A 16,736-nucleotide genomic window follows, 5' to 3' on the forward strand; every position below is an offset into this window, starting at 1 on the left:
AGATAAGCAGGACTATGTCATCACCAATACCAGACATAAGGGATGTTTTAGAGTTTTGCAAGGGCAACTGAAAACACAGAAGTGAAAAGCATAATACTGGCAGAATCATTTCATTTCTGTGCCAATGAAAGTGATTGTTTGCTTACTGCAATCACAAAATTCCCAGTAGGCAAAAGGAGAACTTAGACTTTCCACTTCAATTTCACACCTTTGTCACAAGGTTTTTCACGGATGTGTTAACATCGCCATCTTGTGGAGAGAGACAGACACCTCTGGCCCTCCTGTACACTGCTTTTGTTCTGATCAAATCATTTTGTTCCTAATCTCATGTAATATTTCCATATTTTTGACACATAGAGCCTCTTGAACATTCACAAACGTTGCCACACCTTGATTTCCAAAACAAGAGAAAAAAAAGATTTGCAGGCCTGTAATTTAAGAAATCTAGATGCCACACCCAGTCTCACATGCACAACATAATCTGTGTCTGTGTGACAGTGTGTGAATGAGTGAATTCTGGATGAACCACCCAGGGACTCATGTGGTCAGTTAGTCCAGCAGCAGCAGCGGGGTCTGGGCTGTTGTGTCACTGCACATTAGAGCAGTCTGCTGGGCTCTGTTGAGAGGGGGAGACAAGGTGTCTGGGCCACCCACCCATGCTCCTCCACGGCAGCTGTAATTATAAACAGTGGTACAATGACAGCTGGGGAGGCAGATGTCAACAGCAACATTAGATTTCAATCAGCCTGCACAGTGCCATCACCTCAGAGGAATGAGGAGGTGTTGTAACAACACTGCATGATTTTTTGATTTTTTTCTGAAAACAGTTATTCTCTGTACAACTTATTTTAAAAGATGTTTTTGTTTTGCATGATAACGCAGCAGGCATGATGCTGGGATAATCACTGAGAAATGCTCCACAAGCCAGAAGATGTTTTTAGATGAAGTCTTGTCAGATTGTTTTTGATGCCCTCTCTGTTGGTGAGAGCAGGCTGGCTCCTTTGCTGCCCTCAGGGTGCAGGGGAGCAGTCTGGCTTTGGCATTTCACACTCGCTCAACAGTCAAGGCCTGTGACCGTCCGCAGACTTTACCGCCAACTGCTCCCTTATACCCTCGCCCCTGTTGTTTGTCCAATTATGAATATTCACTTGCTGTGAAAGTAATTCTGTCAGACATGTAACTGTCCAGCCAGATAACGTCAGGGGTGTCGTTTGCAGTATTTCAGGGGAGGATCTTACAAAGACATGACAATTCTTCTTTTCTATCAGATTTTGATATTTGAAAAAAAAAGTGTAAGAAGACCTAAATTTTAGTATTTCTTTCTTTCTTTTTTCCCTTTGTGTTTCCAGAATCATTCCTCTGTGCCATAGACCTGCATTGTTAACCGAAAATGGTTAAAAACACATCAATGAGCCACACCATTGCACTGGGCAACATTCATTACCAAGAATAATGGCACTGTAGTTTATTTTGAATTAATCCCACATACACCATCATGCTGCCAACAAGAGCACCAAATTACATTTTTAGGTTTTTTTTTGTTTTTGTTTTTTTTTAGAAATGCATATCTTTATGTTTATTATAAAGATATGCATATTATGCATTATTATAGATTTGCATTGTCAGCAGGAATGAATAGGCTTGGGTCTGAATGCCACAGACAGAAAGTCTGAAAGTGTTGAGAGACAGAACAACACAATTTTTCTTTGTGTCTTTTTGTGGCATTTTTTGACAGTAATGTAAAGAATATCACTAGCATTATCTTTTAATTAAAATGAATAGGTGGGGGAATATATCACTATGGCCATGTGTTGCTGCATGTATTACTTTATAAAACTATTCAGAATGTAAAAAAAAACAGCCTCAGTTTCAGATGGAGGTGGTTTTGAGTAGATTTAATTGGTAGTAAAAGTAAAAAAGAAAAAAAAAAACAGACCACATAAGTCCTAAATTTAAACGCAATGATGAAAGTTGCCAATCTCCCCAAAAAACAAAAACAGTGATGTCTGTCAGTCAACACAAAAAAATGGACAAACACTGTTTTTAAGTGACTTCCTCTCTTTTTTCTTTCTTTGGGTGATGGTAATGTTGCAAAAGACAACATCCTTTCAACGTTACCTAAACCTGATATTAACATAGTGTGTATGTATGTGTTTTTTTTGTGTGTTTGTCTCAGTGCATATACACTATGCTGGACAAGAGCCATTATGGAAGGAAAAATCACGCACAGCTGTAAAAGGGGGGATGTCTGCTGGCGGTCACTAACCTTGGTTGACTTTCAGTTATCACTACAGTGACGGTGATTACCGTCGTGCCACTGTTGCATTCGTGTGATGGTGAGTCTTTGCCCTCTCGTAAACTGCACAAAAAAAAAACTCTGCTGATGTATGGTCTCGCTGTATGACATATCATTTTTAATGTGTTGAAAACCCTTTCCAACAAAGCAAGTCAAGCACAATGGTGCACATAAACACATGTTGAAAGTTCATGAGCTAATTCACGAGAGTAGGAAAGCAAAAAGTAATAGCCTACATTAAGCATAACAATAAAAAAACAACAAAATACAAAAAACAAATAGGCCACACAACATAAAAAGTGTCTATAAACAAGGTTAGACTGCTCAGAAAACACATTATTTGACATAATGACTTGTCCCTTTTTTAGTGCTTAATGGTTAACATTTACAATCTTCATAAATGTTTGATACTGAAAAAAAATCAGTCTGATAGTACTGAGACAAGCATGAATTCAAATGTCTACATTTGTTTTGGTGTCAAGTCTAGGGTAACTAAAGCAGTACCAGCAGAATAACATATTGATTTATATGTAAATAAACACCCAGAAGAGGACACGATTCAACAAAATGTGGAACGTAACATTATCTTTACATTTACAAGTGTCCTCAGCTGAGCAGCAGTTCAGGTGCATCCAGATGCGTCTTTCATGGCGATGATCAGTGACTCCATGCTACAGGATCCACTGTGTAAGCACGTAAAACTCTATTAACATAATGACTTCCCTGTTTAAGTGGATTGTGGTTCATGTACTGAAAAACAAACTCAGTTACAGATGTCCTTGACAAACTTTCTTTTTTGTAGAAAGTGATATTTCTTCTCATATTTCTTTCAGTGAGACAGCATCATTCACTTGATTGTAGCACCAGAGCTAAATGACAAAGGATGGTGGATTAAATGAGTGGAAAAAGAAATAATGTTGTTTATATGTGATGAAATTATATATTAAACCTGGCTCCATGTTGACACACTTTCCTTGACAGACATGTTTTGGTTACATCAGCATTTTGGCATTGTCAAAAACCTTTCTTCTGCAGTGGTGATGGTGGAAAAACGATGAAAATATCGTTGAGGATTCAAGTAAATTAAAAACAGAAAAAGACAAAATTCCTGTTTTTCTCATTGCAATTCGGTGACTGTCACTCTACCAATATGCTGTAGAACCAAAACCAACAAGGTGTAAAATAATTAGTTTAAAGTTGATATATCCTCCGTCTTAATGAATGATGTCAAGCTTGTCCGATTTGATGACAAGTATTTATTTATTGTTTTACAGATAACATACTTCACAGGGTTACCTTAGAGGTAAAATCTCCTGACAGAACTCTGTTTTGACTCGTCGGAGACAGAGGGGAAGATGAACATACTTTTATCAAGCACACATTGTAAACAACTGAGCAATATTTAAGTCTAAATGGCGTACCATAGAATAGGTGAGAGACAACAAAATGTAAGTAGGAAGATGTGCCTCTTGCTTGCAAAGACAAAAGTTTCATTTTTACAAAACAAATAATGGTCGCTGACATTTTTTCTACTTTTTTTTTAAGTGGCTGAGAGGTAGAATGAAGTATTTTCAGTTAAAACCAATGATTTGATTTTCATTACTTTATCATATCATTTCATCATAATGAGTGAAAACATTACGAGTGAATAAGTAACCCCAGCCCTCTGAATATAATGTGAAATCTGTACAAATGTTGCCATTGTTCACGGTATTGTTTTGATTTTTATTGTGAAACTCTTTGTTTGTATCCCAAATGTCCAACGTTATAAGCAGAGGAAATATTTTTAATTTTTTTTAGTTAGGATTTCACAGTAACTCTCCAAACCGTGAGACAGTGAATTCCTTTTTTAATACTGTGAATAGCAAGGTCAGTCCATGTTTTTTTGTGTGTGTGTGGATGAGGTGTAGAGATGGATATATTCAGTTGGAAGTATCCGAATGAACGCTTCCGGGTCCTTCTGTGGGCGATGTCACTGACGAAGGAGTCGGAGCATCTTGCCAGCCACCATTTGTCTGTGGAGGTAAGACAGGAAATAGTTAGCTTAATGCTAACATAGTGTACACTCTGATACAACGTGCACATAGAGGTATATTTAATGATAAGGCATTGATATTATTTCATACAAAACACATGAAAAGACCAAATCCAACAATCAATGCTTATTCTTCTGTGCCACAGGCCTCCACTGCTGCCCCAAAAACCTATTAAAAATACATCAATGAGCCGCACTATTCCTTCATTATGATAAACATGGGCACTGTAGTTTATTCAAACCAATCGAACATACACCATCCTGTAGCTGTAAATCCTCACTAGAGCACCAAATGTCCAATCCATGGCTAAAAATAGTCACCAACAAATGTGCTATTTACTCCTATTTAAGTAACATTTCAGTGTCCTTCTGTTTTAGGACAATACTGAGTTATTTCTTATAGAATATCACCATTACTTGAAGGAACAGCTCAACCTTTTAGGAAATACAGTTTCCAGAAGTTTGATGCCACTTTAATGTCTGCACCCTGAATATGAAGCTGGAGCCAGGGCAGTCTTAGCTTAGCACTAAACAAAAGGCAAAAACAAAGAGGGAGACGGCCAGCCTAGCTCTGTCCAAAATGTAAAGAAATCTACTAATTAGCATGGTATATCTCGTTTGTTTGATACCAACAAAAAACTTCATGGTGATGACAAGACTCTTTTGTGTGAATAAAATGAATATTAGTGATCTTTAGAGGTTTTTTTACTTGTGGACAGAACCAAGCTATCTGTCTCCTGGCTCTTGCTTCACATTTAACAGACATATATGAGAGTGGTATTGATGTTCTCAATGAACTCTGAGAGAGCATATATATACAGTATACAGTATCACTGTGGTCAAGTGTTGCTGTATATATTGCTTTTTTTTCTTCAATGTAGAAAAATAGTTTCAAATTTAAATTCAGGGTCAGACTCAGTAGATTTATTCAGTCCTTAAAGTAAAATGAGACCACATAGATACTAAATTCAAATGCAAATATGAAAGCTACCGGGCTTCTTCTCCAACAGCAGTGATGTCCAACAGCTACTTTAACAGTCAACACTAAAAACTGACAAAACACTCTTTTTTCATGAGACTGTTCATTAAAAAATATTCTTGTGCCACTTCCTTCACTTCTCTCTCCAAACGGCTGACATAATGTGAGATAAACAGAAGAGATGAAACACAGAACACGCAGACCTTTCATATATCTCAGAATATACCCCAGAGATGGTTGATAAAAGAATAAATTATCACAATAAAAAAATAGCTCTTTAAAATGGAGGCCTTCTCAAATCATGATAAAAGGTTGACTAAAGACCATTAAGGCCATTAATTGCAATTTCCACGCTATTAGTGAGAGCTGGGAATGTGCTTTGGCAGCCTCTTATTTCCAAACCCTGTTATTTCGCGTAAAGACTGTCTGTCATCTTATTCTTATTCAAACATTTCCAGCCTCTGAGAGAGACAACACCCACCAGCAATTTCAGGGGTGTAATTGCTGTTCAGTGATAAAGAAGGAGAGGTGAACCACAAGAGTTCAGTCAGTAGATCTTAGAAAGAAAAAAAATATCATCTGGGCTCCTAGAAATTTTGTTTTAAGTGTGTTATTACTATAAAAATACTATAAAAGCCTCATATCATCATCAACAACATCCTCTGTAGTTGTTACTTTCATTGTTTATATAAAAATTGAATCATGAAAAGTTAAGTATTCCTACTGGACGATGTGACCCAAAATCTATTTCACAATGAACTATCACACTTTATAGTACAACGATAAGTATAAAGTATTATTTTTAATACATCACTGCCTGATATTTTAATTGCTCACAATGGCTCATTTCTTTTTTAAGGTTTACAGTATAATCACTCAGAGACCTGGACTGGACTTTAGGTTTCTGGTTGTATACCACTGGTTGATGTGGCTATTTTTAGTTTAATTATAGAAATTCAGACAATTTCTTACTGACAAATTACACATTTACCATAAAAATGGATGGGTAGGAACTTCATTAGCCTCATCTTTACCGTTTTCATGTATAACTATTACATTAAAGTCCTCAAAGACTCTTCCAACCATCTGAATGAAAAAATATTCTCTTTGTGCAAAAACAAAAAACGTTTTTTAACCTGGTTCTCAAGTTGCTGTTGCTGTCTAATTTAAGAAGCTGGAAATTAAACTATTTTTTAACATGACCAAAATATTAGTTTATATGAAAATATTAAGTATTGTAAACATGTAGTATATCACTAGTAGTACATCAACATAAACATAGTAAACGTAATAATACATGTTTTACATTTTTAAATTTGGGTTGATGTTTTCAAATTCAGCATTTTTTTTATTATTGTGCATTCAGATGGTTCTAAGAGTCTTTTAAAGCTCACAGGGTTTTTAATTTTTTTGGAAAATTGGATGCTTAGTTCTGTGACTCCCATGTAAAGCTAATAACATGAGAGGCAAACTGGCACTGGAGATTTGTAATTGGTTCATAATGTTGGTAATTCAATACATTTGGTTTAGAGCCACAACCAAATCCCTGCTAGCACTTAGTTTGGAACTTAGTCTTGGCTTTTGCACATTTTATAAAAATATTTTGTCTGCTTTCATTTGTCCCACTGTCTAACACCCCAGCACAGTGTATTGAACACCTATTTCCAGTTGAGCCTGTTGCATGTTGTAACTGGCTTGATACATCCGTTCTTATTTTAGCACAAGGGGTGTTGCAGGCTTGGCTGTCAGTGTCGCTGTTCCTGTGGATGAATGATCTGACCAATGTGCTTGGACTGTTAGCCCAAAGCCCCGCTCTTTCTGTCCCTGTGACTGTCGTATTGATTCTGTTCAGCCCTGCGCAGCCTGTCGCTATGGATCTACATGCTAACACACTGCCTCCAGTGTTGCCTGTCCCACCCTGCCCAGCCCCAGCCCAGCAAGGAGACCTAGAAAACTGGCCCAGCCTTTGACAGGCTAGCTATGGAGTTATTTTAAGAATTAGCAACTGGGAACTTTTTTTTGTGAAGTCAGTCTCGGAGGGGACGAGAGGTATGACTTGTCCTATGGTGCCAATGTGAGAGCAGCGTTGGGAGGGAGGATGACACCTGTGTCCTTGTTCCTGTCGACTGCAGGTGCCTCGCTAACGCTAATATCATCCGACAGACTAGGAGCGTGTCCAGCTACTCAGCCTGGTAGCTGCCTCATTGCCTGCCACCTAGGGCACGACTGGAGCAGGGGGGGCAACTGGCTGGACAACAGCCCAACCCCGGCAAACTCTGCTAAGTGGCATCCCAGCATGCATACAGAATGACACAATATTATACACTTACTGCAACTGGGGAATCGTTGCAAAGTAAGACAGCAAAGAAAACGTTGAGAAGGACAGAAGGAGATTGTTTACAGGTCTTACATTGATGCCCTGTGGACTGTACATCTGGCTGGCTGCGAGGCTGTCACTGTATCCTCCGGTCTGGCTGATAACATGGCGAAGGGTATCCACCTGGAACAGCGGGGACACACAGACAAAAGGCCTGGTCAGACAAAAGCTCTGGATAACAAAGACAGCCATGCACAAAGGAAAGGTCAGTCTGATAGTAAAAGGGTACCATAAACAAGAAAAGGTTACAAACAGCGAATCAGAATGATTTGGCTGCTACTACAAGCTTGATAACAGACATCGCAAAAGGACAAAAATAAAAGAAAAAGGACAAGAACTAATTATGAATGCATTTGTAGTTGTAGTGAAATAATACATCAAAATCAGATGTTAAACACAACGCTCTGCAGCTCATTGTCCTAAATGTAGCTGCACACTCCTGACAATATGACGAAGTTTCACATCCAAAAACATTTACCTGACATGGCTACCAATAAAAATCTGGTGTAACTGAGGTCACATCTTACATTATTTGGTAATAAAAGTTATTACTGGAATACAGCCTTTTCCATGTTCTTCATAGATTCATTGGAAGCTGCTTTGTAGCTTTTGGCAGAGCAGCCAAGCCAGGTGAAAACACACCTGCCATGTGGATTACACAACAAATCAGACTACTCTATTCAAGAGGGCCAATTTAGTCAAAGTTGTACTTTCTCTTTTCTTTTTTTGCCTTCTTTTAATTGTGCACCTCTGGGAGTGAGGCCATTCTGACATGATCAGAAAAATAACCCTTTTAAAGGAACATGAGTTTCAATAATTTAAGGCCAACCCCGAAGACCTCTTTACCTCCTATAATGGTCGTCTCATTTGCATATTCATTAACAACCTAAAGCATTTGGGGAGCTGATGTGAATAGAAAAGCGGGGATGGAAGGATAAAGAAATGATGCCGAAAGCTCTGAAACTAAATGAAAATATAACTGCGGGTGGTGATTCCTCAATCTATGGCGAGAGTTATAACACTCAGAAACACTACGTTGGTCATCACTGTCCACTGGGGCAAGGTCAGGGAGCTACAGTGCACCAGTGGCTATGTGAACTCTTGTCAGAAGCGCTGATGAGTGTTGCACCGTTTCCAAAACTGTCTGCAGTCGTCTACTCAACTGTGGGTTGACAATGGCTTCTACATTAATGTAAAGCTTCAGGCTAAGTGTAACCTCTGTTTCACTGTGTAGGGCAAGTAATTGTGTGCATCTGCACTCACAGACTGGTCAGTGGTTGAACAAAAGTATGAGTGAGCTCAAGAATTTGTGCAAATTTTAGTCATGTCAGACACTAAACTTAGAGAAGCGCCTACCTGGGATTGTATGTTGGCCCCAACCTGCCCCCCTTGGTACGAGTCCCCATTGAGGGACTGCACACTCATGAACAAGTCTCCGGAGTTTGACATGTTAAAAGAGCCAGCAGAACCTGAGAATACACAGAGGCAGAGAAGAAGAAAGAGAGCAAGAGAATAGGAAAAAGAGAAGAGAGAGAGAAAAAAGTAACAGGGAAGAAGATAGGGACAGAAAAGGAGTTAAAATGATCATGCATTAGCAAAAGTGCATTAAGTGAGTTAGTTTGGGAGGGCGGCGGGCAACATGAAAAAGGCTTTTTCTACAAACCTGCATGCTACAGATGCTGTAGGCGCACATTTAAATATCACTGAACCTTAATTTAAAAGGAAAAATCCACCAACAAGAACCATAAGACAGAAAATCATCATAAAACTGTTTAAGTCCACTTAAAACAGGGTTTATGGATTATATTGTTGTTAAATGTCCGTGCTGCTAGTGTTTCATTAAGGAAGTAATAATTGATCTGCAGGAAGACCCAAAGAATTGTCTTCGTCCTTTAATGGACCCCAGCTCCCCAGATGTAAAGAGACCATCACGTAACTTGATTTCAACACCCGGTCCTAATCCAATACAGTTGCGAAGTCTCTATATGACAAAAGACTCCGCTTGCCCTCTGAGCAGCTTAATGGCATGCACGAGGTCAACCGGACAAGAGGCAGGAAAAATTAACGTCCACAAGACCAAGAGGTCAATAACAGAGAGAGGGAGAAAGGGAGAGAGAGAGAGAGAGAGAGAGAGAGAAAGAGAGAAGAGAAAGAAAATGAGTGAGAGAGACTGACAGCAAAGGCAGAGAAGAAAGAGAAAAAACGGAACAAGAAGAAGCAAGAAAGCCGTACCATATAACTGGGTTAGTTAAGGAGAAGGAGGGCTTTCTGTTAGTCTAAATCAGGGGTCCCCAAACTATGGCCCGTGGGGCACCATCCGGCCCGCCAAAGCAATTGGAGTGGCCCACTTAACGATCCCAGACAATCCCTCTAAACATCAACCAATTTTTATTAAATTGCATTTTCCTATCATAACATCATAACATATCCGTACTTAAAGGTTGGCATTCTAATTAAAATTGACCATAGTTATGAGCTATTTATAGTTAATAGTGGCTCATCTTCACCTCCTCACACAATGGTATATTCTGACGTGACTTTGATCGTGACCGAGCCAGCGTCAAGCTGCAAAGTTCTGAGGTGGGAATCTGTCATGAAGGTGGTTGTGTCCTGCATAAACTTCATCAGAGCAAACGGACTTAAACACAGGCAGTTCCAAGCCTTTCTCTCCGAGCTAGAATCAGCCCACGGAGACGTGCTTTACCACACTGAAGTCCGCTGGTTAAGCCGGGGCAGAGTTTTGAAGCGTTTTTACGACCTGCTACCCGAAATCAATGCCTTTCTCCTGACAAAGGGAAAAACTGTCCCAGAGCTGATCGACACAGAATGGAAATGGGACCTCGCCTTTATTAACAGATGTGTCAGAAATTTTAAACGGCCTCAACTTGCAGCTCCAAGGCAAGGGAAAACTAATCTGACATGTATTCCCACATCAAAGTATTTGAGCTTAAACTAGCGCTGCTTATTGGACAGGTGCAAAAACAAGACTTCACCCATCTCCCTGCTACTCGAAGCCTCTCAGCTGGAGAAATCGCGGCGAGTACCGCCGTTTCCACCGATGAAAAGTGCAGGACGCCACTCGGAAACACTGATGGGCGGAGTTCCGGTGTTGCGGTTCCGTGACGCCTGCCATGTCCACTGTTAAAGAAATCCGCACATTCTAGACGCTTTTGCTGCCGACATAAACGACACCCTTGCGCTTCTCTTCCAAATTTGAGCTGGCTGAGTATGCAGACCTGTGATGTGACTGATAAGACTGTATTCCTACGCTCCCCAAAGCTCTATCAAGTAACTCAGCTGGCCCTTCCCAATATGAGTACCTATACCAATAGACAGTCCGCACGACAAGTATGCTCCACAGTTTTTTGGGAGCCCATATATCTGTGTTAGCACACTTTTCTTCCTTCACACATATGAAGTGATTAAAAAATCCGACGAGGTTCAAGGGTCTCAGATCAAACACCTGCGCATCCAGTGCTCACATGGAGACTGGCCTGTAACTGGAATGTGAACCTGACATCTATCCGATGCTCCCTCACCTCAGTCTCAGGGAGCGCAGCCCCCACAGCTCACACTGATTTATGGTTACGCGTCCTACTGCTTTTCAATAGGCTATAAACTCTAGATATTATAAAAAGTCAATAGAAGTAAACTGCTTTTATAAATAAGGCAAAACAACATCGCTCTCTACTTCGTTCTCTGACACTTTCTGTATTATTATTATTTCACTTTACTAGATAAAGACAGAAACTCTACCCGTTTTGTTAACATTCACTGCTAACCTGTTTACAAACATTCACATCACCTCATTCTTACTTGATTACCACATCAAGTTTGCTTATTTTTCTATAAAATAATAGTGGCCAAGTATTCCTGTATCATAAGTACACAATAATGTGAAGACTTTTTATTACTTTTTTTTGCAAATCAACAACGGCCTGGTGCAAGCCAAAACGAAAGCGGCAAGCTACCAAACAATTACCATGTAAAATCTCTCACACATATTTCGTGACTTGGCCCATATCATTTCCTTATAGGACTAACCTCGGCCCCCCATCTCAGAAAGGAAAGTTTGATATGTGGCCCCCACTGCAAAAAAATTTTGGCGACCGCCTGGTGTGGCACCTAGCATATGAGAGAGACCCATGTGCGGCCCTTCGGATAGGGAGCGACTCAGCAAGTGCCTGGGGCTGACATACTGTTTACTCAGCGTGTACAGCCGAGTCCGTAGAAACACCAGCAAATTGTGGACTTTTGACAAAATTTTTCGTCGCCAGCAAGCGGGCCCTCGGAAAGAACGTTTTAAACAAGGCATCCCTTCGAAGGTGAGGCGACTTAGAAGCTGGGGCTGACATTATGTTACTCAATCCGCGGGACGTGAACGAGCCCGAGTCCGTAGACAACCAAATTTGTTGCGACTTTTCGAGAAAAATTTTTTGGAATATAATTTAAAACATCAACAAGAATTTAACCCGTGTCGCCCCGGCCAGCATATTGAAGCAGACCGGCTCATATAGCGGCCTAATCGGCAAGGGGAGCGACTCAGAAGGCTGGGGCTGACCATATGTTACTCGAGGCGTGACGAGCGATGTCCGTAGCATTCCAACTTGTGAATTTTGGACAAATTTTCCGTTGTGACATTGCACATACGTGAGCTTCATAATCGGTGTCGTGACCTCGCAATTCAGCATATGAGAGAAGTATAACCCACTGCGGCGGCCACGCCGCGCGCCCCCTCCTCCGCGGCACAAGCGGCATGAGCCCAGCTTAGCAGAGCTAGCCGCCCGGCGGCACCCCCCTCCGCACACCGGCCATTGCGCCGCAGCAAGCAGAGCTAGCCGCCCGGCGGCCCGCCGGCGCCCCCCCCCGGCATTACCATCAGTTTGTGTTGTTATTTTCTATAAAATAAATGGAGTATCTGTGGTACTTCAAATAAACACATGTGAAGACTTTTTATTACTTTTTTTTGCAAATCAACAGGTGGTGCCAAAGCCAAACGAAGGGCAGCTACAACAAATTATCATTGTAATCTCCACAATAATACTGGTTGTCACCCTGGCCCATATCATTTCCTGTTATAGACTAACCTCGGCCCCCCATCTCAGAAAGGAAAGTTGATGTGGCCCCCACTGAAAAAAGTTTGGGGACCGCTGGTCTAAATGAAACAGCACCAGAGACTGAATTCTTGAGTTGCGACTCAGGTATGAGAGCATCTCTATGTTGTGCTTCTACCTGTTCTGGCATCATAAAATTCTTTACTGATTCTTCTATCCATATAGACCTTGAAGTGAAGCACCTGAATAATTTTTAACCTGGGTGTGAAACTCACCTGCTGAGTTGGGAGTTGATGGGGAGTTTGCCTGACTGCCGTGGGCAGACACGCTGGTTGCATTGACCGCAGTCCTCGCTGCGTACATGTTGGCCTCTTCTTGAAACTTGCCGATGTTTTTCTTGTATCGGATTCTCTTGTTCCCAAACCAGTTTGATACCTGACACGACAATCGGTGACAAGATAAAGTAGCTGAATTATAATTTATTACAAGCTGATTATCTATGCAAGGAAGGCAACAAAAGACAAACTGTACAAATACATTTTGATAGCACCTTTTCATGGAGTGTTAAATATCAACACCCAGCGTATACCTGGATTGTGGTTCAATCAGCACACCAGTTAGCACACCACCTTTTAGCACCAGCTTTTGTGACTGCTGGGACATATTTGTACTTCCACACAGATACACTATGTGCCTAGCAAACCTTGAATCATTGCAGGCTGCATACACACCTTCTGCACATGGCTAATTATTCGTAGTTTTTAGTGTGTGCTATGCAAATTTGGCTCCTTAAAAATGCCTTATTGGATGTGTTGTGTAATATTCCTGTTGCTGAAGCACAAAAATACAATGGAGATCACTCTAATATGTGCTCATTGTGCTCCACATGTTTTTATTTATTTCCTCTCTGGTTATTTAATCTTATACAGATAACCTCTCCAGTCATTTTTATGAGTAGAATTTATATTCATCTCCGTCAGGATGACAATTATCGCACACATATGGTAAGACTTTATGTGAGTTGCTGCTTGGAATGAACCCATAATCAAACTTACAAAAATAAGCATCCGTGATAATTTAAAGGTTATTCAAAGATTCAGATGTTTTAGAAAATAATAGACGAGGCTCTGAAAACTAACTTGTATTGCATAAACACAAAAATATATGTCAAGCATATAACAAGGTTTGGTATCATTATCTAATTAAGTTAGCTGTGTGCATAGCATTGGCTTGTTCATTGTTAATAATAGTTGGTATCAACTGACTAACAAGTGTTAGGATTGGCGTTATTTGTAAAACCCAGCTGATATTCTGTTTATGTTTAGATACTATTACCAACTCCAAATTAAATCGATCTATTTTTATTATTTTTGACCTTTGTTGATTCTGGTTACCTGTGACACTGTGATGCCGCATTTCTTGGCCAGTTCTTCTTTGGCCTCCTCGCTGGGATAGGGGTTACTGAGGTGGGAGTAAAAGTACTCGTTCAGGATCTCTGTCGCCTGTTTGTTGAAGTTCCTCCTCTTTCGTCTGGACAGAAAGTATAAAATATACTTAGTAAATATACTTCATAAACAAATAAATGCAATCACTTCCTCTCTTGCACCTCCATTCAACCAAGATGGCTTAGTTTGACTGAACAGTGCTTAAAAGCTGGTAAAATGAAATAGGAACAAAAACACAAATCTAATTGAAAGGTAAAGACACAATTGGATCCGTCTGACCGATGACAACGAAAATGAAAATAAGGAAAAACTTTTAATGAAGATAGAGTACACTTTGGAGCAAAATACATTAAAACAGAGGGATTGGTTTTGTTGCACCAAGTCACATGGACACACACACAGACACACACACACACACATACACACATACACACACACAGACCTGGCATCGAGGAAGCGTGAGCGCAGGATCATGACGGCCTCGCAGGTGCTCTGTTTCAGCTGCATCTGGATGGAGCTGAACTTGCGGTGGATGATGCTGACCATGCGCTCGATCTCTTTGGGCGAGATGGGTCGTGTTCGAGACTGCTCCCTCAGCAGGTTCATCACATGGGTGGTGAACTCATTGCACGCCTGGACGCACAGACAGACAGGATTCATAAAAAGAATAACTATCACAGAGGCTCGACAGCTTCAGACAGAACAAAAGGATGAAATTGGATTCTGGAGAGGCTGCACCTTCGCTGGTAGGGCTCGGCCTTGTAGAAACAGCGCTGACAGTATAACAGCAGCAGTGTTAGAGGTAATAAGAACAGTCTAAATTAAAGCAGCAGACGCAGCGTGCTGTTTCACGCCAAACAAATATAGTCATACAGTGGAGGCAGCGAGACTCGCAGCGCTGTGAATATTAAAAAGACTTCTCTTCAATGGAAGAGAAAATGTGACAAGTGAGGAGAAATTTAAAATGACAGCAGGCTTTCAGTCCCGTTCACGTTCAAGAGGTTTAAACTGTCTCCCTCTCTTTTCACTCCATCTTTCAGTCTACCTCGTTCTCTCTCTGTCTGAATCAGTCACTGGATATGACTGCATTCAGAGTCAAGGTGTCTGTTGCTTGTCAACACCAGGGTTATGTCAGTCAAAGTGATGCACGGAGCAGCCGTTCTGCTTGCACACACACGCCAGACACTACTCACTCATACACGCGCGAGGTGTACGTAGCGTGGTGACACAAAAATGCTCAGGTGTATATTGACTGTGACAGTTAGTGATGACTAGCCTTCCTCGGAGAAGATGACAAACCCAGAACGTTTTCACTTCCGAGGGAATGACAAGAAGTTACAGTCTTTGGATAAGAGCTGGTGTGTGACTGATATAATGGCTGCTTGCCTGCTGAAGGCAACATCTCTGAAAGCTTGGCTCGTCATGGGTTGACCTGTGAGAGCTGATTTCAAGAGCATTACACTTAGTTAAAAAATATCTCATTCATCCCTTAGACCAGCTTATTCCTATTTAAGGTTCACTCACAAATGGAGCTTATCTCCGCATGAATTGGCCAAAGGAATAGAAATAAAGTCCTGGACACGATGCCAGGTGGTTATGGTGTGAAACACAATTTTCACTTTCTAGGATGGGCAATCCAAAGTCTTAAATTCAATTCAGCTGTTTTTCACCATAGAAGGAAACTATTGAAGGAAAATATAAAGTCTGTACAGAAAGCCATGTCTCAAATTATTCACTTCATTATTTTTACTTTATTCTTTCGTTTTCTTTTTGGTATTCAATGGAAAAAAATAGGGAGAGGTTGGGGTCAGCTATTGAACACTATCCCTACAAGTGAATCTCCAAATCTACAGTGTAGTATAAACTATGGAGTCCTCATCAAGAACACTAAAAGATAATTCAACAACCAAGTCACACGTTTGTTTATATGAAATATAATCCTAAAACATAAATCACTTATATCCATTGAAAGTTTTGCCTCTGCCCATGTTCACCATCAGTCAAGATAATGATCAATGTTTTCAGCTGCATTGACCACTATAATAAATAAACAAGTTACACAATTGGCTAGATTTGGCACCTGACCAGGCTCCATTAGTGGGAGGCTGCAGAGCAGAGAGAACACTGATATGAACTTTCTGTAGTGAAAGAGAAAATAAATAGACCATTTCTGGGGCTTGGTGGCCTAGAGGGGAACTGTGATGTCCCCTGTTCACTTCTAGCCTGAGACTTTTATTGCATGTCTCTCTCCGTCTTTCTCTAGCATAATTTCTCTTCTGTATCTTTCTAATAAAAGGTATAAAATGCCCTAAAAGTTCTGTAATGAAGGGGGGGGGGAGTCAACACACTGAGGTGCAGTGCTACAGAGGATTCCCTCGAGTGTGGACTGTTAAGGGAACATAAAATACTCAAATATTTGATCCACACACTATCTCGCTTTTGGGTATGATAACAGGGCAGGTGCTTCCAATAGTGGGGACCATTTTTAGTAGGGATGTTTTCCAAGTGATAAAAATGCCCCCTGGTTGTTTTATCACCTTGATGGCCAAA

General features: G+C 40.6%; 1 protein-coding gene across 2 annotated transcripts in view; it reads right to left on the minus strand.

Annotated features, from left to right (window-relative positions):
- Positions 1-2,401: 2,401 nt before the first annotated feature.
- LOC111239007 (pre-B-cell leukemia transcription factor 1-like) overlaps positions 2,402-16,736 on the minus strand; it is a 50,712-nt gene continuing 36,377 nt past the window's right edge. The window contains exons 4-9 of one of the 2 annotated variants that reach the window (XM_022768766.1): positions 14,629-14,819; positions 14,136-14,271; positions 13,017-13,176; positions 9,044-9,156; positions 7,721-7,810; positions 2,402-4,311 (exon numbers count right to left, since the gene is read on the minus strand). In XM_022768766.1, the coding sequence (XP_022624487.1) occupies positions 4,219-4,311; positions 7,721-7,810; positions 9,044-9,156; positions 13,017-13,176; positions 14,136-14,271; positions 14,629-14,819 (783 nt within the window). In that variant the 3' untranslated portion in view covers positions 2,402-4,218. The remainder of the gene's footprint in view (positions 4,312-7,720; positions 7,811-9,043; positions 9,157-13,016; positions 13,177-14,135; positions 14,272-14,628; positions 14,820-16,736) is intronic. The other variant, XM_022768767.1, reaches the window with a different exon arrangement.

Source organism: Seriola dumerili, unplaced genomic scaffold, assembly GCF_002260705.1.
Source record: "Seriola dumerili isolate Sdu_G_001 unplaced genomic scaffold, Sdu_1.0 BDQW01001821.1, whole genome shotgun sequence".
In the NCBI taxonomy this organism is placed as follows: Eukaryota; Metazoa; Chordata; class Actinopteri; order Carangiformes; family Carangidae; genus Seriola; species Seriola dumerili.